The 26,820-nt window shown below is 50.3% G+C and overlaps 1 protein-coding gene across 1 annotated transcript in view; it reads right to left on the reverse strand.

The window, feature by feature from the left end:
• The window catches only part of LOC119453817 (diphthine methyl ester synthase-like), a 58,745-nt gene that overhangs the window by 20,953 nt on the left and 10,972 nt on the right, over positions 1–26,820 (reverse strand). Inside the window, exon 5 of the mRNA XM_037715855.2 lies at positions 21,998–22,118. Within this exon, the coding sequence (XP_037571783.1) occupies positions 21,998–22,118 (121 nt within the window). The remainder of the gene's footprint in view (positions 1–21,997; positions 22,119–26,820) is intronic.

The raw sequence follows: 26,820 nt of genomic DNA on the forward strand, positions 1-26,820 counted from the left end.
GACTGCCTCCACGGCACCACGTACTTTTCCTCCATCGACCTACGCTCCGGATACTGGCAGATTACCGTTGATGTCATGGACCATGAAAAGACTCCGTTCGTGACACCAGATGGACTTTACCAATTCAAGGTTATGCCTTTTGGATTGTGTAATGCCCCCGCGACCTTCGAGCGAATGATGGATTCTCTCCTTCGGGGCTATAAGTGGTCTACGTGCTTATGCTATCTAGATGACGTGATTGTCTTTTCGCCTACTTTTGAGGACCACCTAGCCCGCCTGTCGGCCATTCTTGATGTGTTTCGCCGCGCTGGCCTACAACTTAACTCCTCCAAGTGTCGTTTCGCTCGGTGTCACATCACCGTTCTAGGTCACCTTGTTAATTCTAGCGGTGTCCAACCTGACCCCGACAAGGTGCGTGCCGTCCGAGACTTTCCTGTTTCTTGCTCAGTTAGCGATGTACTGAGCTTTGTCGGCTTGTGTTCCTAATGCCGCCGCTTTGTCAGGAATTTTGCCGACATTGCCCGGCCGCTTACTGACCTACTCAAGAAGGACATCTTTTTCCTGGGGTCGTGCACAAGCTGCCACATTCACCCCCCTTGTCAGTTTACTGACTTCACCGCCCATTTTGGCGCATTATGACCCGCCGGCCCCTACAGAAGTTCGCACCAACACTAGTGGCCACAGCATAGGTGCAGTACTCGCCCAATGCCAGAACGACCAGGACCGTGTCATTGCCTGCGCCAGCCGCCTTCTCTCGTCGTCGGAGCGGAATTATTCGATAACTGAGCGCAAATGCCTGGCTTTGGTCTGGGCTGTGGCAAAATTCCGCCCTTATATTGACACGTACACATGTTTATCTTTCACCGGTAGCCGCTTTCAACATTGGCTGACAAATGTTAAACGTTATCGCTCGGCGCAGGACGCGCCTGCATTGGAAGCTTCTCGGACGTTATCAATGCTTCTATCCGTCGTCTGTGGTCACCGACGCCCATGTAATCTGATTGTATGAGCGACGCGAATTGTCTAGAACTTTCTGGAAGACACGCGGGCATCAGGGATTAATCTGGAACCTTCGATGACTCAGGTATAAAAGCCGACGCGTTTCGCCGCTGATCAGATTTTCGACGATCGCCGACTGTGTTCGCCGCTATCGTTTTGCTTTGAGTGTAGCTTGCTTTTGTGGGCACAGGTTCGCCCAATAAACAACCAGTTTCGTCATACACAGTTTTGTATCTGTTTTCTCTACCGTCACTACTACGTGACATCTGGTGGAGGTGCTTTTGTGTCCATGCAGCGGACGCCCCCGCAAAGTCGCGACCCAAGCCCGAAACCGGAGGACGAGACTAACGTCGCCAAGGACCAGCGAGCTAGCCGTAGGCAGCAAGGTCTTTTGCCAGAATACGGACTTCTTCCCGAGAAGACCACAGCGATCAAGGCCAAGTCAACGACCTCAATGGCAGCCCCAGCGTCCCCCATCCTGCTGCAGCAACCTCGGGAGCCACCGACCTTCCGTGGATCATCAGTTGAAGACCCTGAAACATGGCTGGAGACGTACGAGAGGACCGCGACATTCAACAAATGGAGCGACGATGACAAGCTGCGCCATGTCTATTTTTCTTTGGATGACGCTGCTCGGACATGGTTTGAGAACAGGGAGACCACCCTGGTGACTTGGGACCTATTTCGCGAAAACTTCGTGAGGACCTTCACGAGTGTCGTACGAAAAGAAAGGGCTGAAGTTCTCCTGGAAACCAGAGTTCAATTGCCGAACGAGAGCATCGCGATCTTCACGGAGGAGATGACTCGCCTCTTCCGCCACGCCGACCCCGACATGTCTGAAGAAAAGAAAGTTAGGTTCTTGATGCGGGGCGTCAAAGAGCATCTATTCACTGGATTGATGCGCAACCCGCCCAAGACTGTGGCAGAATTTGTTTCGGAGGCGACAACGATCGAGAAGACGCTTGAAATGCGAGCCAGACAATACAACCGCCGTGCGCTGACAAACTACACCGAAGCTCAAGCTCTAGGCGCCGACGACCTGCACGAGACGATCAGAGCTGTTGTACGGGAAGAACTACAGAAATTATTCCCAAGGTCGCAGCCTCAGGTGACTTCAATCGCCGACATAGTTAAAGAAGAGGTTCAGCGATCACTGGAAGTGCCAGAAGTTCCGGCATCGCCTCAACTACAGCCGCAAGCGATGACCTACGCCGCCGTCGCCCGTCGTCAAGGCCCCCCTCCGCGCTCGCGCCAGGGCCCCGTAACGCCGCAGTTCCGTCGTCCACCGCCGCCGCCGCCAGCACGCCCGCCCGTCGCCCAGCGCAGCTACCAGCGGAAGACGGACATTTGGCGCGCCCCCGACCACCGCCCGCTCTGCTATCACTGCGGGGAAGCCGGCCATGTATACCGCCGATGCCCATACCGCGAGATGGGCCTACGAGGGTTCGCCGTCAACGCGCCACGTCCACAGCTTGGCGAGCGACCACGTGACATCGCCGACTACCTTGCCGGAGCCCAGTGGCAACCACGACGGCCCTCACGCTCGCCGTCACCAGGCCGCTACATCTCGCCGCATCGCCGCCTGTATGCCGGCCCAACCCGGGGCCGATCTCCCAGCCCATACCCGGGAAACTAAAAGCAGCAACCGATGGAGGTGCGGTTGCTGTACGACGCAATGCCGAAGATCCTCCGCCGCCGACGACGACGACGATTCGCGAATCATCACGACGAGATATCAGCACGCCGCCTAGCAACAGCCTTGACAGCACATCGCCGCCGAACGAAGACCTTCCGACGCGACGTAGCAGCAGCAGAGCAAGCCGACGCAGCCGTGATCCGACGCCACGAATTAACCGCAACGCCAGACGCCGGTCTACCGATCTAGACGTGCTCATCGATGGTCATAACGTCACCGCTCTCGTCGACACTGGCGCCGACTATTCAGTTTTCAGTGGCGCGTTCGCCGCCAAGTTAAAGAAGGTGCAGACGGCCTGGCAAGGACCCGATATACGGACAGCGGGAGGTCACCTAATAACGCCGGCTGGAATCTGCACAGCGCGAGTCACGGTAAACAACCGCACTTACCCGGCGAGCTTCGTAATCCTGCAGCACTGCTCCAGGGACGTCATCCTAGGCATGGACTTTCTACACCAACATGGTGCAGTCATCGACTTAAGGTCCAAGTCGATAACGCTTTCAACACACAAAGCGATACCGCCGGATACATGCATCAGTTACCATGCCTTGAAGGTGCTTGAAGAACAAGTCACCGTTCCGCCTCACTCCAGCGTAATGATTTCCGTCGGTACGGAAGTGCCTGCAGACATGGAGGGCGTCATCGAGGGCGATCATCACTTACTGCTGTACCGTGAAATTTGCGTCGCTAGAGGCATAGCTGAGCTACGTGCAGGGAAAGCAACGGTGATGCTCACGAACTTCAGCCCCGAATACAAGCACATTAACAAAGGCACCACGGTTGCCTACATCGACGAAATAGTACAAGCCAGCAGTGCTTTCGCCTTCACGGATTCCAGTGCACCCGCAACGACGACTATAATACCTGAAGCAACTTTCAACGTTAATCAGAACCTTCCCAGGCATAAGAAAGAACAACTAAAAGCTCTGCTCCTGCAATACAAGGATTGCTTCTCGTCGTCGTCAAAAGTTCGACAAACCCCTGTCGCCAAGCACCGAATCATAACCGACGAAAATGTCCGCCCACTGCGTCAGAGCCCGTACCGAGTTTCGGCACGCGAACGCGAGGCCATAAGGCAACAAGTCGACGAGATGCTACGCGACATCATCCAGCCGTCCAAGAGTCCGTGGGCGTCCCCCGTGGTGTTAGTGAAGAAGAAGGATGGAACCCTACGTTTCTGCGTCGATTATCGTCGCCTCAACAAGGTCACGAAGAAGGACGTATACCCCCTTCCACGCATTGACGACGCCTTGGATCGACTATACAACGCAAAGTATTTTTCGTCGATGGACCTCAAAACCGGCTACTGGCAAATCGAAGTCGACGAGAGGGACCGGGAGAAGACGGCCTTTATAACACCAGACGGACTGTTCGAGTTCAAGGTCATGCCGTTTGGTCTTTGCTCGGCACCTGCGACTTTCCAACGCGTCATGGATACAGTACTGGCAGGCTTGAAGTGGCAGACTTGCCTCGTCTATTTGGACGACGTCGTTGTGTTTGCCTCAAGCTTCGAAGAACACCTGCGGCGCCTTGAAACAGTTCTTCAAGCAATCAAAACCTCCGGACTCACGTTAAAGCCAGAAAAGTGCCGCTTCGCATATGAGGAGCTCTTGTTTTTGGGCCACGTCATCAACAAGTCTGGAGTGCGCCCCGACCCTCAGAAAACTGCGGCCATCTCCAACTTTCCTCTGCCCGCTGACAAGAAGGCAGTGCGTAGATTTCTGGGACTGTGCGCCTATTACAGGCGCTTCGTCAAGGATTTTTCACGGATCGCCGAGCCACTGACGTACCTCACGAAGGCCGGCGTCGAGTTCAAGTGGGAGATGCCGCAAATCGAAGCATTTGAAGAACTGAAGCGACGCCTACAATCGCCGCCCATCCTTGCGCATTTCGACGAAAATGCCGATACCGAAGTCCACACCGACGCAAGCGGCGTAGGACTCGGCGCCGTGCTTGTGCAGAGGACTGATGGACTAGAAAGGGTTGTAAGTTACGCTAGCCGGTCGCTATCGAAGGCGGAAGCAAATTATTCCACAACAGAAAAGGAGTGCCTCGCCATCATCTGGGCTACATCAAAGTTTCGCCCCTACCTCTATGGCAGGCCCTTTAAGGGGGGACGTGGCTTTGAAAATCAACTTCCTGATTTCTCCATGGATTTTGATGAAAATTGGCACAAATGTTTAGAATGTCTCCCTGATACTTCCATAAAAGTTTCAGAGTGATACCTTGAGAATATTTTATTGAGCAGAATTTTTCTCTGTTGAACTTTCTGGAGGGCCTGGGGAGCTTAAAAAACATGATGGAAGGCTCGTTGAGTATTGACTGCATAGCTCAATGCGTGCTGAAGGTCGTGACAGTCTTACTTTTTTTTTTTCTCAACACAAATTTTTTATATAGTCATTTTTCAAGTTACCTTCGCACCAAGCACACTTTCGGGGTGGACGAATAGCCATGCCATAAATTTATAAAAAGTCAAGATAAAAATGCGAGACTGTCTCGACCTGCACTGTAGTCCAAGGAACGTGACAAAAAAAACAGAATCAAAATAGGCTAAACGGTAACGAAGAAATCAGCTCCAGAAACTGAGCAGAAAGGCGAAAAAACAGTTTTGAGAAAACGGCTCTCAAAGTTGCACCTTCTCTTCAGTTCTCTAAAACGCACCAAAGTTGGAATCTATGGTGTGTTTTGTGACGTGGGGTTTCTTGGACATGTGGCCTCTGGTCTGCTGAGCCTTCGTTCTGCCTTTTTCATGTTTGTATGGCATTCTTTACTGCTGCTCTACAAAGAGCATGGTGCCTGGGTTTCAAACCAAGTGAGGTGCATAACTATATGGGCATAAAAATACAGTAGTTCTAGCATTGTATCTGCAGACTGCCTCATTGATAGCAGCCTCTAGTGCAGTCAGTGAGGCGTTGTTTTCTTTTGATAGAATCGACCATGCATTACTGAATGAAGGCTCACAGCAGCCTTCTGAATCATCTTCCATTGACATTGGCTATGGAGGTTAGGAGAGCCACTGATAGATAGGCAGCAATGCAGCTGCTAGGTGCTTTCCAGCCTGTACTTTTGTATCATGCCTCACTTCTGCTGCCAGGTGTCTGTGCCAGCCCAAGTGGCCTAGGGAACAGAGCTCATGATGAGGTTCTCTTTATGAATTAAAGGGGTGGTATGATAGGTATTGTTACGAGATATCGTGGCATTACGACAATAGAGTCGGCGCGCGATGTGCCAAGTCGCGGGTTCGAGGTGCCGATGTGCGAAATGCCTCGTCGCGGGTCCGCGGAATAGACACTCGACGAGCTTAGTCGCGCAGTCCGAGGTGCCGATGCGCGAAATGCCTGGTCGCGGGTCCAAACGCTCGGTAAGCTCAATCGCGCAGTCCGAGGTGCCGACGCGCGAAATGCCTAGCCGCGGGTCCGAGGAATAGACGCTCGAGGTGTCGACACTCCATGAGCGATGTGCCGACACGCGAAATGCCTAGCCGCGGGCTCGAGGAGTCGACGCTCGAGGTGCCGACGCGCGAAGTGCCTAGCCGCGGGTCCGAGGAGTCGACACTCGATGAGCGATGTGCCGACGCGCGAAATGCGTAGCCGCGGGCTCGAGGAGTCGACGCTCGATTTGCTTAGTCACGCAGTCGGAGGCGCCAATGCACGAAATGCTTAGGCAAGAATCCGAGAAGTCCGCGCGCGATATGCTTCATCGCCGAGTCGGAGACGCCTACGCGCGAAAGGCTTAGCCGCGTGTCCGAGCATTCCGTGCCCGAAGCTTGGTCGCGAAGTCCGCGTCACCGATACTCAGAATGCTTAGCCGCTGGTCTGAGACATCCACAAAAAGCGGAATCGGTCACGCTACTGCGATGTCCGCGTAGCGCCCGCTTTAACACTCGTCGAGATTACGGTAACTGTCCGGAGCTCGCGAGGAGACCGCAACAAGCGGAGCAGACGACGCCATCACGGAGCGAGCACCGGACCAATGGCGAACCGCGCTGGAGTCACGTGGCGGGCGCGGCCAATCGGTGGCTCCGGCACGACCTTCAATCATTTGCTTTTTGTGTGCTTGTTTATGTATGGAGGAGATAGCTGAAGCGGTAGATTTGAAGACGGAGAAATGCGCTTTCCAACGAGACCAAGATGGCGGCGCTCGGCTGCGCCGATCCGGAGATATCGTGGCTTGAAAAACGCCGTTTTTTCGCGATTTCCGTGCAATTTTTCAGCACCTTGGCTGATACAACATTTTTTTTAGAGCACTTCTACTTGGTTTTCAGTGATGATATTTCGGAATCAGATAGAATAAGAGTTACAGAAACTGAAAATGTGATTTTCAAAAAATCGATTTTTTAGCCATTTTTCGCGATGCGAAAGCCGCGTCCCCCCTTAAAGTTGTGAGCGACCACCACGCCTTGTGTTGGCTAGCTAACTTGAAGGATCCTTCAGGTCGCCTCGCACGATGGAGTCTGAGACTTCAAGAATTCGACATCACCGTCGTTTACAAGTCCGGGCGAAAGCACTCTGACGCCGACTGCTTGTCTCGCGCCCCCGTCGAACCGCCGCCACAGGATGACCAGGATGACGACACTTTCTTGGGACCCATCAGTGCCGACGAATTCGCCGAACAACAGCGAGCCGACCCGGAACTAAGGAACCTTGTAGATTACCTGGAAGGCAAGACCGTCACTGTGCCGAAGGTGTTCAGGCGAGGATTGGCGTCGTTTTTCTTGCAAAACGACATTCTCCTAAAGAAGAACTTCTCGCCTCTCCGAGCCAACTACCTCCTCGTGGTACCCTCAGCATTGCGTCCAGAGGTTCTGCAAGCTCTCCATGATGACCCAACGGCTGGACACCTCGGTTTTTCCCGCACGCTCGCAAGGATACAAGAAAAATACTACTGGCCTCGCCTCTCTGCCGACGTCGCCCATTACGTAAGGACATGCCGAGACTGTCAGCGACGCAAAACACCGCCGACAAGGCCAGCCGGACTTCTACAGCCGATCGAGCCACCTCGCCGACCGTTCCAGCAGATTGGGATGGACTTACTGGGGCCTTTTCCGACGTCGACGTCCGGGAATAAATGGATCGTCGTAGCTACGGACTACCTCACCCGCTACGCCGAAACAAAAGCCTTGCCCAAAGGCAGTGCTGCCGAGGTAGCCCGATTCTTCGTTGAGAACATCCTCCTGCGTCACGGTGCCCCAGAAGTCCTCATCACCGACAGAGGTACTGCCTTTACGGCAGAACTAACTCAAGCCATCCTGCGATACAGCCACACAAGCCATCGCCGGACCACCGCCTACCACCCGCAGACGAATGGCCTCACCGAGCGCCTAAATAAGACCATCGCCGACATGCTGGCAATGTACGTCGACGTCGAACACAAGACGTGGGATGCCATCCTTCCGTACGTGACCTTCGCATACAACACGGCCGTGCAAGAAACGACGCACATGGCGCCGTTCAACCTGGTCTACGGAAGGAACCCGGCAACGACGCTTGACGCCATGCTACCGGACGTCACCGACGAAGAAAATCTCGACGTTGCCACCTATTTGCAGCGTGCCGAAGAAGGTCGACAGCTCGCCCGCCTGCGCATCAAGAACCAGCAGAGGACCGACAGCCGACACTACAACCTTCGACGACGCTACGTCGAGTACCAGCCCGGGGACCGTGTTTGGGTCTGGACTCCGATACGCCGACGAGGACTTAGCGAGAAGCTGTTACGTCGCTATTTCGGACCATATAAGATCACTCGACGTATTGGCGCACTGGACTATGAGGTCGTGCCAGACGGCATTTCGCAATCACAGCGGCGCCGGGCACGACCTGAAGTCATCCACGTGGTGCGTCTTAAGCCTTTCTACGCCCGCTGACAAACTTAGGTACTTTGTTACTTTGTTATTGTTTTTTGTTATTTTGTTTATTACGCATGGTTTTGTTTTCGCTTTCGTGTTTGTTTGTAGCATCGGGACGATGCTTTTTAAGGGGAGGGTATTGACACGTACACATGTTTATCTTTCACCGGTAGCCGCTTTCAACATTGGCTGACAAATGTTAAACGTTATCGCTCGGCGCAGGACGCGCCTGCATTGGAAGCTTCTCGGACGTTATCAATGCTTCTATCCGTCGTCTGTGGTCACCGACGCCCATGTAATCTGATTGTATGAGCGACGCGAATTGTCTAGAACTTTCTGGAAGACACGCGGGCATCAGGGATTAATCTGGAACCTTCGATGACTCAGGTATAAAAGCCGACGCGTTTCGCCGCTGATCAGATTTTCGACGATCGCCGACTGTGTTCGCCGCTATCGTTTTGCTTTGAGTGTAGCTTGCTTTTGTGGGCACAGGTTCGCCCAATAAACAACCAGTTTCGTCATACACAGTTTTGTATCTGTTTTCTCTACCGTCACTACTACGTGACAATATGTACGGTCGAACTTTTCTCCGTTGTCACGGGCCACCATGCCCTTTGCTGGCTCTCGTCGCTGAAGGATCCTACAGGAAGGCTTGGCCGCTGGACGTTACAACTACAGGAGTACACCTTTGACATGCGCTACAAATGTGGCCGGATGCACCAAGATGCTGACTGTTTATCCCGCTACCCAGTCGACCCTCCCGACACCGCCGAACGTGATACCGGTGACTTCGTCATGGCTATTGCAGATCTGGCCAACATACACGCTGAACAGCAAAGCGACGACATGTTACGATCTATCATTGGCCGCCTCCATTCTCGTCAACCCGACCCATCACTTCGTCTGTTTGAGCTTCACGACGATATTCTTTACCGTCGTAGTACCGTATAGTGCGAAATATAGGTCGACCCCCTCACCTTGAAGCAAAAAAGTCGACATACAAATTATTAGGCACAAAACTTCCGTTTTATTCATGGTACCGTCAGCGTGTACCGTCACTGCTCGTTCGCTGGAGCTGTCTGCACTCTCGTCTGAAGAGGACTACTTGTCACTATCTGCGTCCCACAACATGTCGTCCTCGGTGCCGTCCAAAGAGTTTCTGATGCAGCATTTTTTTAATGCCCTCACCACCATATCGTCAGGCGCAAGCCTGCGACACCCATGTGGCCACAGTGGCGAGGGGTAGCCTGTGCAGCCGGCCGGTTGGGGTCTTTGGGTTGTCGCCGGCCATCCACTGGTTATAGAGTTCACGAACCCGGTCTTTAAAGGGCTTATTGAGCACGACGTCGAGCAGCTGAAGCGTTTAGGTCATGCCTCCCGGAATGACGGCGAACTCCGTCCTCCCTTCGTGGAGCGCTTGCTTCACACCTGCGATCAAGTGCCCGCGAAACGCATCCAAAACGAGCATGCTCCGACACCGCAGGAGTGCACCGGGCCGCGATTCCACACCGTTTGTATCCAGTTGACCGTGAGAGTCTCATCCATATATCCCTTTTCGTTCACACGAACGACAACGTCCCTCGGGAATGCCTCTTTCAGCAACGTCTTCCTCTTGAAGATTATAAAGGGGGGCAGCTTTCTGCTGTCAGCAGTGCAGGCAAGCATCACTGTGAAGCGCGAATGCTCGTTCCCCGTCAAAAGCAGTTTCACTTCCTTTGCGCCACGTTCGCACACTGTGGTGGACGACGGCAAGTCGAACCACACCAGCATTTCATCGGCGTTGCCTATCTGTCCAAGCATGTAGCCATGCTGCTGCCAGAGACAGATGACATAGCGCTGGAATTCAACCAGCTTGTCCTCGTGTGCCTCCGGCAGCTTCTGACAGATAGATGTGCGCCGGCGAACTGAGAATCCTTTGCGTCGCATGAAGCGGCGAACCCAGTAGACAGAGCCCTTCAACTGCTCTCGCGTTAGGCCTGATTCACGGGCAAGCTCAATCGCTTTGATGCGCATCAGTTCCGAAGTCACTGGCAAGGATCTGGCGCGATGCGCACTGAGGAAATCCGCCACCTTATCTTCAAGTTCAGGGTGCACCGCGCGGCGCCCACTAAAGGAAGTCTTCCGAGCGTTGTACGTAGATAACTTGCCTTTTTGCGTGCGCCAGTATCGGACGCTTTTTTCGGAAATGCCGAAGTGCCACTGCGCGGACATGTTTCCGTTAGCTTCCGCGTATTCAATCACTTTCATTTTGAACGCCGCGGTGAACTGACGTCGAGTACCAGTACTCATTCTGTAGGTGGTCGTGAAATCAATTCCAAGAATGCAGGGTTCGTACAGGTTTCTAAGGCAAAAATTCAAGGATATTCCAGGACTTTCCAGGACCTGTCACAGGTTTTTCAAGGACTCAAAGCGGCATCAAAAGTAGGATTTCTCTACTTTAACATTTCCAAAAATGACTAGTTTTATTGCACTTACAATAAATAAATGTATATCACAATTGTAATAAAAATGTCTAGCCTTGATAACTTCTCAAGATCACAACACAAAATGAACGCTTACAACAGCGGCTGAGATTTCTCCAGTATAGGCTGGGTAAAGTTCACCACAAATATTCAAGATATTCACCATAGGGTTATTGCACTAAAATAAAAAGAAATAAATGCATATCCCAATGATGTTATTGTCCAGCCTTGATCACCTTGCAAGTTCACAACAATACTAAAAAAAAAAAAAGTTCACAAAACACAATGAATGCTCCCAACAGCTACTCCGACTTCTCCAGTATTAACTGGCCAAGTTTACCGAACATTTCCAAACCATTCAGTGTAGTCTTGCTACACATGCATTATATTATAACAAATAGATGTATATTGCAATTTTGTAAAATATGTCTTATCTTGATCATTTCTCGAGTCCGCAATATTAAAAGTTAACACAACAAAAACTCACAACAGCTTGTTCAGGCTTCTGCAGTATTAGCTCGGTTAGTTCATCAAACATTTTCAAAACATTCAGCATACCGTATTTTCCGGTGTATAAGACGCGTTTCTTGCTGAATTTTTCGTCGGTGCGTATTATATAGAACGGTGCGACCTATGTACGTTTTTAACAGCGAAGCTGTTTAAGCCAGCCATAATTTGTGGTTCGTATCAAGAAACTATGAAGAAATAAAAGAAACTTTCTTGCCGAGGCGGGATTCGAACCCACGTACCCCCCGGGTCCCAAGGCGAGCGTCGTAACCGCTAGGCTATACAGCTTTTTTTTTTCTGGGCTATACAGCCACGCTGGCAGAGCATGCATTTATGTGAGCCATATGATTGCGTTCGAGCGTCGTCGTCTTCGTCCACAGCTTGCGCGTTCGCATGCTCGTGCTCTGCAAGGTGAAGAGGTTTTGCGCACTATGAGAGAGAGAGAGAGAGACTCATTCATAGCGGGTCTGCTGGAACGCGTTGTTGGCATAGCAATGCGGTGTCCGTGTTGCAAGCTGCGCTACGCAACACGCAGTTACGGCCGTAAGTCCGAGACGCGCGAAAAAAAATTATCATCATGAGTAATAACATGAAAAGTTCGCGCGCACTTCCGGAAAATACTGGGCTAGGATCGCCCAGCTTCGCTGTTTCAAGCTTTGCGCGGACGAGTACAAGGTTAAGGGTTTTTTTTTTTCTTTTTTTTTTATCGGAAAAGCTGTCCTCAAAACCAGATCCGATGCTATGGCCACGCGAAGCGCGCTGGTTGACTTAATTGCTACGGGTTCTGTACGCGCTATCGAGGTGCCGAGTTCTCGTGATCAAGTTCTCGAGCGCTGTGCGAGAAGGATGGAGCAGCAACACAAGCGGCGGTAGGCCGACCGCGAGTCGGTCGACCCCGAAGTCGTGGCATCTGCAGATCGCTGTCAAGATACGGCGCGCGCCGCTGCGCAAACTACGCAGTTGCTACGAGAGTACAACTGCGTACAAGTGAGTACAAACCACCCCCCCCCCCTCCGCCCCCCCGCTTTCCTCCCTTGTGCGCGATTCGGCTCACCGTCGCACGCTTTCACTCACGGGGACGATGTTATCGCCCTTGGACTTTGTAGGGAACATCGCGGCAACCACTACGGCAGAAATGTGCCTGTAGTGGAAATACATGGCTCCCATACGCTTGCGCGTGACCCGCGTTCACAGAGCGAAACGTCACTGTAACTTTTTTTAAATCGCGTAGCGAAAGAACAGGTGCGTCTTATGCACCGGTGCGACTTATATAACGTTTTTTTTTTTTTTTTCGGAATAACTGCTGTTTTCAGGGGGGTGCGTCTTATACAAAGGTGCGACCGGAAAATATGGTAATGTTATTGCACTTATCTTATGATAAATAATATTATAACAAACCTCCACCCAAAGGCACTGAGCATCAGTGGTAAGTAAAGTTGCCCTCCACTATAGCTCTCTTTAGCTTCACTAGCTTCAGCTCGCGCGCAAGAGTGAAAGTGGGACAAGGCAGACCGACGGGCGAGGAATGAAACCAACGATTGGGTGAGGAAAGCAGCGTAAACACTGCCAGCCGAGCAATCACCAAAGCGCAGCACGGTTCTCTCGCTCACGGTTTGACTAGGTGAAGCCCTTTATTTTTTCCGTGCAGTTCTGCAAAACGGAACCATGTGTGCTCGCACCGGCGTATTGTTTCTGAAATGGGGAGTTTGTCAGATCGACGGCGTTATACCCCAGAAAGGAGGTCGCAATGTCGATATCAGAGTGCATTGCTCACGAAATTCAAGGATTTTCAAGGAAGGAAAAAAATTCCAGGACTTTCAAGGGCCTTGAAAATGCACTTTTCAATTTCAAGGGTTTTCAAGGATTTCAAGGACCTGTACGCACCCTGAAGAATGATAGCTGCACCATAGAATAAAGACCAAAAAGAGAAGATGGCGTCGGTCGAACAGCGTCGGGCGTCGGTCAAGATGGAGGCGATAACGATGCGGATGCCAAAAGGCCTGTGGCTCCCACATGTTGCCACACGACAATTGAGATTGTGCCAAGGACCGGTATATAAGTCGAGGGGTGACTTTTTAGTAATAGTTTTTGGAAAAAACCTCGACCTATATTCCGCATTATACGGTACCACTCCCAACGGCCCACAGCTTCTGCTTGTTCTTCTCAAGCATCTTCGTGCTACTGTTCTCCAAGAACTCCACGATGCTCCGACCGCTGGCCATCTTGGCATATCCCGCACATACGATCGCGTGCGGCACCAGTTTTTCTGGCCTGGTCTGTACCGATCCGTTCGACGTTACGTTGCTGCGTGTGACCTTTGTCAGCGACGTAAACGGCCCTCAGGCTTGCCTGCAGGCCTTCTGCATCCTATTCCCATAACCCAGGAGCCATTCTACCGTGTCGATCTCGACCTCCTCGGTCGATTTCCTTCGTCTGCTTCAGGGAACAAGTGGATCGCAGATGCGATCGACTACGCTACGTGTTTTGCCATGACGCGAGCTTTGCCGATTAGTTGCGCCAGTGATATCGCCGATTGCCTGCCTTATGACGTCATCCTTCGTCAGGGTGCTCCTCGGCAACAGCTCACAGACCGAGGCCGCTACTTCTTGTCGAAAGTTCTCGATGACCTCCTTCGATCCTGTTCTGTAGAGCACAAGCTCACTACTGCGTACCACCCGCAGACCAACGGGCTCACCGAAAGGCTGAACCGCACCTTAACCTATATGCTGTCGATGTACGTGTCTGACGATCATCGGGACTGGGACAGCGCTTTGCCATACGTCACGTTCGCGTACAACTCCTCCCGTCACGACACCGCCGGTTTTTCGCCATTTTACCTCCTGTATGGCCACCACCCTGCATTGCCTTTTGACACGCTCCTACCTGCTGTTCTACAACATACCACAGAGTATGCCTACGATGCTGCCGCGCAAGCCCATCTGGCACGTCAGATAGCTCATGAGCGACTATCCGACTCACAATTATGCCAAAAGGACCGTTACCACCGTAGCCACCGGCACCTCTGCTTTTCTCCGGGATTTCTTGAGCTTCTCTGGACTTCTTCTCGTCGCGTCGGTCTCTCCGAAAAGCTTTTATCGCGTTACACCGGACCTTACAAGGTTTTACGGCAAGTTAGTGACGTGAACTATGAAATCACCCCACTGAACAGTTCTCCACCATCTACCCTGCCATCTCGTGACGTTGTGCATGTCTCCCGACTGAAGCCGTACTTTTCCGTCGCCTCCTCGTGTAATTAGTCTGCGCTGAGACGGCGCTCAGCCCGCCGGGGCGGTTAGGTGTTACAGGCCGCCTCCTTGCATTAAGGAAGAAGACGACAATCGCCGGGGAACGCTGTGTGTGTTCAGCCATCTTGGCCATCTCTGCCAACAGTGCCTGTATATAAATACTGTCCCTTTTTTATCTATTTGACGCCCCCTCAAAATATTAATGAAGCTTAGTCAGAAAATTATCATTATTTAGGGCACAAAATTTTTATTTTCATTACAGTGTAGACCGCTTATAACGTAAGTCGCCGGAGTCTCGAATATATGCACTATAAGCAGTACCGCACTATAACCAAAACAACGATTTTCAAGCCCTGCACGTATTCAAAACATGTAGACCAAGCATGTAGACACGCTTTGTACAATCGCGCACACATCGCAATTACGTTTTCGTCAGTGAGCTGGCGAAAACATAATCGCGATGTAGCCGGTGCTCTTTGAGTTCGACAGCCTTGCACCTAGTCAAAACGAAACAACAGTTTGCCGCAAGCACTACGGAAAAAACCGTGACCGCTATCGACGCGATTACGAACGGCGACATTGCGGTGCTGAAGGCACGCGCCCGACGCACGCACCAAGTCTGGACGAATTAACTACCGTTCGCTGCAACTGCAGTCGAAACCGCGGTCGCTATCTATGCGATCATCGATGGCGACAACGCAGTTTTTTTGGCACGCGGCCGACGCGCGCGCGTACCGAGTAAAAATGAAACTACTGTTCGCCACAACCGCTGCGGAGAAAACCGCGGCCACTATCGACGCGATCGTGGATGACAACCACGCAGTTACGAAAGCCCGTGGCCAACGCGGTGTTATGCGCAGCAGTAAACGCGAGCATACAGGCTTTAAAGACACAAATAGGCTCGAAGTGTACCAGCGTTGGTCATTTACGTACGTTTTCAACTGATGGCCGTGGCGATGCGGACTCCGCCGCTTCGTTTCGGTTGGACGCTAGCGCTGTTCTTGCTCTTTCGCATCGCACATTTGCGGCGCTCCTCGAGCTCCGAAAGTAGTCCGAATTAACTGATGTGCGGCCAAATAAGTCCGAATTAACAAGAGTTTGATTGCATTGAATAATGCACACGTCGGCCAAGAGCACGCACCTTGTTGCTCGCTGCCGCCCGTGTTGGTGAGCTTTTCCCGCGGAAGCCGCATTATAACCAGTATTTCGTCTCACGCGGCTGCACTGTAAGCGGTATGCATATACATGGAGTGCTTTGGGATAATTAACAGGAATTTGAAAAGACCGTACTACAGTTAAACCTGGATATAACGAAATTGACAAATTCCCGAAAAACTTCGTTATAAAGAGGATTTCGTTATATGCAGGTTCGGCAAGAAAATTCGAAAAATAAACGTTTACCGTATTTACTCGATTCTAACGTGCCCTCAATTGCAACGCGCACCCGTTTTCCGTTTTCATCGAAGCACTCATCCTCGGAATGTCACCAGGTACCGGATGCGTGGACGCGTGTCGTTTCGCACAAGCGCGAGGCATCGGAAACGAAGAGCGAGCGTCACGATCGCATTGTAGCGTCGTATAGTGTTACAGTAGAACCTCACTATTACGTTGCCGGGGGCTGCGTTTTCTCGGCTGTTTTGTCGTTTTCGACCGGTCCCGGCCCAGCTCCCTTAGAACTCAATGCATTGGTAACCCCGCTGTTAGGTCGCAACTGTGGGACCGTTCCCACATCATACGTTGCGAACTGCCACCCCGCGCCGAACTGAGCGGCCATTTCGACTTTTCATGTCGCTTGGCTTGGTGGCTTGACGATGGCATTGGCCGCCCAAAGTGCCGGGGGCGACAACTATGACGTATTTTCGGTTTCCGCCAGCAAAAGTATGGCCCTTGAGATCCGTATTTGATATATAAAGATGGTGTCCATGACGTGTTGTGGCCCTTAAATTTGGTTTTGGCTCATAGATATTCCGTATATAAGGGTACGGCCACGCTCGCGGCAAAAAACGCGCGGTCAGGGCACGCGCGTCTCGCCGCGCGTCAGCGCGATAAGATCTCCCACGCTCTCCGAACGGGCGAGCAACACCGCGAGCGCTCGTTGTTTCATGTGAAAGACGACGATCGTCGATTCAAAACCCGGGGCGGACCGGCGCCGTTCCGGTTGTGATGGCTCCGTGACGTCACCCTCGTCGCTCTTGATTGGTTCTTCATCTTGCGGCACGCGGCATTTGCCGCAGAACCCATTTCGCGCGGCACGCCGCAAGCAAGACCCCCGATTCCTGCCGCTTCTGCCGCACGCGGCATGACGCGTTGCCGCGCGTTTCTGACGCGCGTTTTTGATGCGTGTTTTTGCCGCTAGCGTGGCCGTACCCTAAACTCCAAGGGCGATAACGCAGTCGCCGCGCGCCGTATGCTGTATGTGCGAGTGAAAACGTGCGAGGGTAGCCGACGACCGCGTCTAAATCTCGAGAGCGCACGAAAAGCAGGAAGGAAGCGCGCCTTCTTCCGTTGCGCTCGAGGCACCGGCGAGGGAGCGAGGGATAGCGGGGCGGCGCGCGGTCGCGCAGGCCGTATCTTGAAAGCGATCTACGTTGGGGCAGAGTCTAGCAGTGTAGGTGCGGCGGCGGCTCATAGCTTTCTCCGTGCTGTGTGTTCTCGGCGTTCAGTTTGACAACAGCACGATGGTCACTTCGCTCGCTTCTCCAGCGGCGCTTCCACACGCCGCCAGCGTTTGACAGCGCGTGTCCGCGCTCATCGAGTCTGATGTGCCACAGCGTGTACCAGCGCGTCGGCAACATCAGCTGAAAAAGGAGAGAGTGCCGGCTTGGCGGGCTAGGCCAGCTGCAGCAAGCGGCAGGATCAGATTTGAATGAAGGGAGGGGGAAAGGTCACGTCCGCGGCGGCAAGATCACCGGGTCGAGGGATGCAGGGCCGCCTCGCACACGCACGCACGCACACGTGCGCTCGCTTCGCATTCCATTGCGGCGGAGAAGGTGCTTCCGGTTGCTGCTCGCGCACAAATGACAGAATTTGGGGCGAAGTCTCTAGGTGGTCGGAAGGGAAAATTCGTTATATCGAGGGGGCCTCCCACTGTCACTTCGTTACGTAGAGGTCTCAAATACATGTGCTTCTATGGAGTAACGGCGGGGAATCTAAAAACTTCGTTATATCCAGGAATTCGTTATATGGAGGTTCGTTATAAGCAGGTTTAACTGTATATCCGGTCCTGCACTATAAACGGTTACGTTATAAGTGGTCTATACTGTATATGTTTGGTCTATGTACTGAGCAGTGATGCTCTGGCTAGGGCCCAAATAATTGGACAAGCAAAAAATTGGGCTTCCCCTTGCTCCCACGACTGTGCTCATCACGCCACCATCTTTCTCTCCTCACTCTCGCACACTTTCACTCGCACCTAAAGCACACAGCGCGCAAGACACGATCGGACAGACTTTCTACGAAACACGTCGACATCAGCAGACAAGGGCAGTGCATCCGCCTGAATGTCAACAAACATTTCATCGTTGTTGAAGGACTACACCATGTTAACATCTACAAGGCTAAGATTTTTATTAGTCATATCATAAGAAGCCAACAAACAAGGACACCAACGGCAGCTGGCGAGACAAAAATTTTTTTTGAGATGCTGCCGTCGAAAACCCTCGAGATGAAAGGTCAGCGTTGTCATGATGGAAAACACAGTGAAAAGCACATGACCATGCTTCTCTGTGCCAACGCGGATGGATCGGACAAGCACCCACTGCTGACTATCGAGATGAGTGCAACCTCCCTTCCTTCAAAGGCAATAGGAGCCTTCCCGTAAAATATGTGGTCCACAGCCGATCTTGGATGACGCGGACTTTTTTTGTGGAATGGGTCGTAGAATTTGATTGCGACATGGGGAGGCAGGGCCGGCGGGTGTGCTTGTTGCAGGACAATTTCTCCACTCGTCATATTCCGGATGCGAAGCTCGCAAATGTGGAGCTAAGTACAATGCAGTCCACTTATAACAATATCAAAAAGAATCAATATCAAAGGAGGGGTGACGTCACCCCCCTCTCTCCTCTCTCACTTCTCTCCCGGTGGGCACCTGCTCCGTCGCTCGCTCATGCATGCACGCCAGCTGCGCGCAGGCGTTCGTAACATGCTCTCACGTCAGCGACGAAGGGGCATGTAAGGTGCGCTTCGTCCGCCGTCCGCTAGGAGGCTACATGTCACGCCCTCCTTCGCTCCTTCACCCACTCCTCTGTCAAGGCGGTTTCCCGCCAGTTACGTTCGGTCGCTCCTCCGAATTCAATTTCCCACCTTACAACAGAGTACACCAATGCCGAGGTGCGAGTGCCACTAGTAGACACCTAAGTCAAGGATTGGGCTTGTTTCTCATTTTGTTCTAATAGTCTAATGTATGTGTTGACACTATTACGATGTCTCATCGTTATAAACGATATACCATTATATGTGGCATTGTTATAAGTAGACTGCACTGTACTTTCCGCCCAATTGCACTTCTACAGTCCAGCCAACTGACCAAGGTGTAATAAGAAGCATGAAGTGGGTCGACCGTCAGCGAGGGATACAGCTTCTCCTACTGAACGTGGAGACCGGTTGAGAAACAAAATTGGACCTGTACATGGCACTGCAGATGATGGCTGCTACACGGGCTGCAACCGGATGTCCAATCATCGCCAACTGTTACACGCATGAGGGCTTCAAGCTCGTAGACGCAGACGCCGACTTTGCCGAGGGGATCCTGCCGACTGCAACGAAGCAGTGCATCGGCAGGCAGAGGCAATTGTGTCGTGAGCGGCCCTTCAAGATGCCGGAAATGTGCTAACCGGTGTCGAGCTGGAAGATTTCATTGATGCTGACATCGATGTGATCGCCCTCTAAAAACTGAGTGATGAGGAAATTATAAAAAGTGTCCACAACGAGGGACAGTGAGATGAAGGCGAAGCACTGAACTTGCAGCCTCCACTGGCCACAGCACGCGAACCGGATGCGTTCGACGTCGTGAGAAACTGCGTGGCTGTGCATGACGACATCGCCATGCAACTACCATATTTACTCGAATCTAATGCGCACTTTTTTTCCGATAAAACAGGTCCAAAAATTACGTTTGCGTTAGAATCGAGTACGACCCTAAATCTGCGTTACCATATAGCCATATAGCCAGCTAGGCTCGAAGCTCGTACGCGCTTCGAGCCTAGCTGCCGTAACTTCCTGCATTTGCTGCAATATGTGTGCTTAGGCATAAGTCTACTGTCCGTCTTCCCGTTTTCTGCGTTTGCTCTATCAGCATGAAGTGCCGAGTTCATCATGATGCCACATCTAAAAGAAAAGTGATCATGTGTACGGAGACGGACATAAATCGGGCTGCATCACGAGCGTTCGGAGAATCCAAAACTTGCGTGCGGGAGTGGCACCAACCGAAGGAGAAGGTTTTTACCAGCAAAGCAACGCGGAAGGGTTTCAGTGGACCAAAGCAGGACGTATTCTGCGACGATTCACATCAGCAATACAATCGACTTGGCCCTATCTTGAAAGCGAGATGCGACAAGTGAGTCAGCCGCACGCTGTCTTTTCGCCACTTATAGTTCGCATTGAAGCAAGAGGTGTGTTAGCACGAAGGTCAATTCTCTTGCCGCGCTTCGTCACTCCAGTCTTGACAGCAAGTTTCCGCGGTCAACAAGCAAGACGCATTCATGTTTGCTCGTGCGCACGTGGCACTGTGTTTGTTAACTTAGTTAGGAAGCGAATGTTTCCAAGTTTATATGGCCAATAAAACTGTCATCCTTACTTCGCATAGCTGTCTACTAATTTGCTATCGCAATCAATGCTTCGCCTTTTGGGTGAAACAGACTTTTTTTTTTATTCATCGCAACTTCAGCGCATCAGGAGTAAATCTTTGTTTTTTCAGAATGAGGCAAAGTTGTATTTCTGTATGAAAGCATGAGGTGCGCAGTTCTGTAAAGGATTTTCTTTTTTTTTTTTTCAGTCACGGAAAATGGGAGCACGTTAGAATCGAGTAAATACAGTATTCGCCAAATGTGAAAATCATGACATACATAGAATGTCATGAATAACATAGAACATAGAACATGAATAACATAGAAGCAGTCGACATTGTTTGAATTTTGGAAATAAAAGTTTCTTTGGTCTACCGTTCAGGTTAGCTATTTTCTTGTGAAGTTTACAACAAATTTTTTCGAGTGCACCATACATTTTTGTTGCGGCGGAACTGAACTGTATGAGAAAAAGGGTAGCCTCAATTTCTCAAATGTGCCTGGGATAGTCAGCTCCAATAAAGCCTACCTTACTGCTCTTGAACAGTTTGTAAATTGTGGGGTTTCCAACTGTTGAGGAAAGGTTACTGCAACTGCTGCATTTCCTCCTGAAACGTCTGCTCACATGCAAGATATGCACTCCCGCTTTACAGTGCGAAATTCTAAAAAAAGGCTCTTTAAAACGTCACGCTTTGGCAACTGTGCAACTGCTGCCATCCGAAAGGTCACGTCCACATGCTGGTTAATTTCTGCAAGCTGCTACTGGATGGCACAAGCTACCATCTTGCTGACAATGGCAATGTTGTCACCATATCCAGCCGGATCATGACAACACGGCATAGAGTAGCATAGATCCAGCGTGTTTTACGGTATCAGATGGGCTAAGGCAAATTCTTCAGCAGGTTTACCTGGCATTGTGGTTTTTGGTGCATTAAGACAGCATTTCTGCATGAAGTATGAGTGTGGATTTTGTGTGCAGTTTCATTTGAGACCTGTAGATTTGTTCAAGAGCAGCAAAACTGACGAAGACGTCTGTTAAACAGCGTTCATAGCTGCTAGGGGTCGCGTGATTCTGCATAGTAGCCTGAGCACAGCTCAAGGCTTCAGTGAGTAGCCATTAGGCTGCCTTACGCTAGGTCGGCACCCTGTCAAAAATCCTCCCAGGAAATGCTGGTCACCGCTTGCAAATAGAGTAACTATTTAGGAACGGTGCACAGTGGGTTATGAGGGATGCTGCAGTGGAGGATGCTCCATATTGATTCTATCAAATTGGTGCTTGGTTAACGTGCATCTAAATTAGGTGCACCAGTGTTCTTCCATCTCGTCCTTCATTGAAATGTGGCCACTATGGCTGGGAATCGAGCCTGTGACCGCATGCCCTCGACAGCTAATAAGCAACGACAACAATACCACACAGTAGTTTAGTGTGGCCTGCAGTTCTGAACAGGCAGAACTCTTCTTACCAAGCAGGCAGAGTGTGTGGAGACCCCGCTTGCGGTTGGCTGCGATCTTGACGTAGTAGCTGCGCGGCCGCCACGTGTCGGTCCACATGACGATGGACACCGTCTCACCAAAGTTGTAGAGCTGGACAGGGGGAAAAGATTTGTCACGTCATCATCATCAGCCTATTATGCCCACTGCACAATAAAAGGCGCATCTACTGATCTCATATTACCCCGCAGTGTGTCAGCTGGCTCCATAATTTACCTGCAGATTTCCTAACCCTGACAGATGATGGTAATCTTTTTCCGGCTGCTACTGCCAACCCGTGAAATAAAAAAAAAAGTTGTAGCATCCCCACGGACACAACAGAAGAGGGAATATAATGGGCATTTTTTAAAAAGGTATTCCTTGAGCACACACCTTTTGTGGGATACGTGCATATGCAGTTTATAAATGATGATTTAACTTTACACTCGGCTCACAAACAACAGCAGCAGTAGCAAACACAGAAAAGCAAAAACGAAATAGAAAAACATTAGCTTTTAGATCACAGCGACTTTTTAGGGGCGAAGCTCCTTAGGGCGTGGGTCTGTCCTTCCTCCGATGTAGTATGTAGCCACCTGTAGTTTTATGAAGTGTTCACTAGATGGCGTAAGTGTCGATCTTTCTATATATAAGTGTATATAATGTCACTAGATGGCGCTAGTTTTTCGCATAGTTGATGAGAAAACCTACAATGCAGTGCGACGGGTTACCGCTAGGGGTGTTATAATAAAAGGTGATCGCTCTTGGCGCGCTTTCTCTTTCGCTCGGAGTTGCCGGATGGAAGACAAGGCTGCAGAGCGGAGAGTGCGGAAGGCGGCGGCGGCGCGCTACAATGCAGTGCGACGGGTTACCGCTAGGGGGTGTTATAATAAAAGGTGCTCACTTTTGGCGCGCTTTCTCTTTCGCTCGGAGTCGCCGGATGGAAGACAAGGCTGCGGAGCGGAGAGCACGGAAGGCGGCGGCGGCAGCGCGTGCTCGGAGGCAAAATCCCACGGTGAGAGCCCGCGAGGCCGCGGCTTCGCGACAGGCAGCGCGGCGGCGGCGTGAAGACCCCGTAGTGCGAGAACGAGAGGCAGAAGCGGCACGGCTGCGGCGCGAAGACTCAGGCGTTCGCGAACGCGAAGCAGCGGCGTTATCCAACCGTTATCCCTTCATTTCACGGACCACAAAGCCGTGGTAATGAAGGGACTCCGCAAACCAAGCATCTAAGAAGAAGCGTCTAAGAAAATAAAACGTATTGTATATATACACACACTGTTTCTGACGTGTTTACTTGATCATATGCTGGGCGAATTACTCTGAGTATTCACGGTTTACCGATGATCCCTCCGGAGCTTCGCCCCATCATCATCATTCACCTCGTGGATATGCTGTGATTTTTTCATTAACTTTGCTGTTGCCGATTTTGCATCCTCCAGGAACTTGTCTGAATAAACTTGCTGAAAGCAGGTGCCTCTCTGGTGTCACTTTACAATCAGACGTCTTCCAAGAGTATGGATGCAAACCAAAAAGCGAAGTTTTTTTTTTTTTTTGTGCTAACACACTTAATACATCAGGACTAGGACGCACATGCGAACAAGAACACACCTGCATCCATCGGTTAGCTCGTGGTGTGCGGGAAGAGAAAAGAGTGGAGAAAAGGAGAAAAATGAGTGACCTCAGAAGTGGAGAGGAGGAGAGAGAGGGTCTGTGAAGGAGGGACAGGAGCCAATAGGAATACAGGTGGCGCGCGACGTTGCACTTCAACAGGTTCAGAAGTATTGCGAAGCACGTGTCTGAGTACAGTTTAAAACTGATGCAGTGGCATCGAGCGGTACAGAAAGCCGTGCTGAGGCTGGCGAAAGGTCAATGCCAACGCATTCCCGTCGGATCAACCAACTGATCAACCATTACGTTATTTTTGTAAAACTGTTGAAACAGTCAAATCATAGAACAAGCCCAAATTTACAAGCTTTATCCAAAATTTGGGACAATGTGCAGGTATGCCTCTACCTTCACTTGGCATCAATTCTGTGACCAATAGAACACCACTTATCTAAGCTATGCATTAAATGGTCTGCCCAACCACACGTGTTCCTTTTAATTTTAACCAGGCTATCCTTTATTCATGTCTGCTCGCTAATATACACCATTGTCCCCCCCCCCCCTTTCTGTTTCTTTATATTACAAGTATATCAATTTTTCTTCCGCCGGTAATTTCCCAGTCCCTAGCTTCTCCTCATGTTATACTAAAGGTTTTGGCCACATGGCTCATTGCTGCAAGTAAATACTAGTTCAATATTAGAACGACGGCCTCCAATATAATAAAATGCATTTAGGTCAACTTTTGACAATGCCATTTTCTTTCTGACAAGGCTCTACGATTCTCATTAACCATAACCAAAAAGTGGATTCTGCACAAGAGACATTACATGGTAAGGTTGCATTTTCCGATAAGGTTGCATTTTCCGATTTTCTCCCATTGCAATCTAAGCAATCGCTTTCAAACACGAGACCTTACATGAATGCGCTGTTGTAACCAGGTGCGATGCCATTGCACACTACACACATGATAAATGATGTCAAAGATGTAATAGCAGATGTCACAGGACACTTAACAAGAACATGCATATTTTCTCCATATTTCCCACACCACTTACTAGACCTTCAACTCATAAGCAAGGGCTAAACTTAGCAGAAATTTTTACTAATACTTTTGCCAAGAATAAGCTCATTTCTACATGCGATATTTTTGTGTTTATTGCAGAAAGAAACAAGAGGCTATGCCCATAAACACGTTTAGGTCCTCGCAAGGTAAAAAAAATGGAAGGTAGCCCTCGGAGTGTTTTTTTACCCGATTTGTGAATGACTGTAGTGCCGACAGCCCGGTTAACATGTTGATTTCGTTCTCAAAAGACTGCACTATGTTCACATTCATGAGTAGCTTGCCTTTTTTTCTATTTGAGACATGACCAGGATGTTATTGGCATCTGTACCTGGCTGCTGCAATGTAGTTCGCTCATATGAAACATTACTGAATATGTTCTTCCTCATTTGCTCCCTCCTTTTTATGCAAGAGAGAGAACGACATAGGATGACTGTTGAGTTGAAAAGCAACGCTATGAATACAGCCTGCTGTCCCCTCTAAAACTCATGCACAGACACAACCATTCTTCGAGTCTGTTTTTGGACAAACTGTGCAACGAAAGAGTTGTTCGATAGCCAAATGATTAGCACATACTGCTTTCAACGGCACGCTGCAACCAGTGCCATCTTAGAGGATTATCAGCTAGATGTAGTGGGTTCTATGTCCTTTTAATGGTTAAGTATGCGTCAGCGGACGTTTTAGCGGAACATAAGCTAACCTTTAGCGGACTGCATTTTTTAGCATATGCGACTGGATATTTAGGTGAGCACCTTATCCTTTCGAAACTAAACCGTGCATTGCCTTGCCTTGTACAAGAATTGGCATCATAGAAAGCGAATAAACCAGCATCACGACTGTAGTAAAGGCATCAATGACACAGAATTCCTGGTGTGAAATAAATGATTATCATGACTGTTCTGGTGAAGACCCCCTCAAGCAGACTTCTCCGTCTCATGCTGTACCGTAACTGGACTAGAATGCTGAAGCTGAATAGCTCAGCCCCGTGAATTTGTTTAAAACAAAGCTCCGAAAGAAGCTCACCCATGGCACAGTGGTGTATCATGGTCATCAGAGCTGGGATAAACAGACACAAAAAAGGGTGTTTCGACTAAGATCTTCCACGGAGAGTTATCCATCTCATCGACTGCACTCATGATGCCTACAAAGAGCGAGTGAGCCGTTAAATTCAAAAGACGCTGCAAGCCAATCAGACCATCCGGCCTGCCAAGTGGGAGACCAGGGTCCACATACTGACGACAACGACGAACTAGCAATCATGTTTTGACACTTCCACGCATCTGTGCGTGCGGCGAAAAAACAGGAGCACTGTGGTCATAGATGGAAGATAATTACAGGGAAAAGAATTCCTACACCACCTTGTATATTTCTGCAAGAGTATGACATTTTCTCCTACTCAGTGCTGCTGTTCAACAAAAGCTAGGACACCATTTGAATTCTTAGTCATTCAAGCAGCGTGGCTGTTTCTCTCATATGCACTTATTTACACTTAATTTCATAAAAATTCAAATATGTTCAGATTTCTCTCATGGCTACAGGATTTTTCTTGCTATTCAGCATTTTCACTTTCTTTCATTGAAGGTTTCAACAAAAATATATGTTAGCGGATAATTTGGCAGTGTTGCTAAAAAAATTTGAGGTCTGAATTTTAGGACCCCCTTGGTGGAATTTTTGGCATCCAAGAGAGAGAGAGAAAGGAAAAGAAAGACAAGGAGGTTAGCCAGTGTAAATACCGGCTTGCCACCCTGTACTGGGGAAAGGGGTAAAGGGAATAAAAGGTGATAGAAGAAACAAAAAAAATTTAAGTAAGAAAATTCGCGCAATAACGCATCCAAGGTGGCAACAGTGGTCACCAAAGAGGCAGAAAGTTCAATTTGAAGTGGCAGCAGTAGATAAAATATTTGGTTTTCTTCACCATACGGCTCACACGCAGCAATATTGGGAAACTCTGTACAGCCATGAATTCTTGTTCACCACCGTTTGAGTGCTCCTCCCAACATCAACATAACTAGATGCCACCAACTGGTGCCGGGATTACCGTAATCAGTAAAAATATCTGGCAAATGGGAACACACGGCAACAGGGCAGCGCTGATCCAGACGCTGGGCCTTTGTGGTACGCTGGGCCTTTGTGGGAGCAAAACCTGATGTAAGT

Source organism: Dermacentor silvarum, chromosome 5 (genome assembly GCF_013339745.2).
Source record: "Dermacentor silvarum isolate Dsil-2018 chromosome 5, BIME_Dsil_1.4, whole genome shotgun sequence".
NCBI lineage: Eukaryota > Metazoa > Arthropoda > Arachnida > Ixodida > Ixodidae > Dermacentor > Dermacentor silvarum.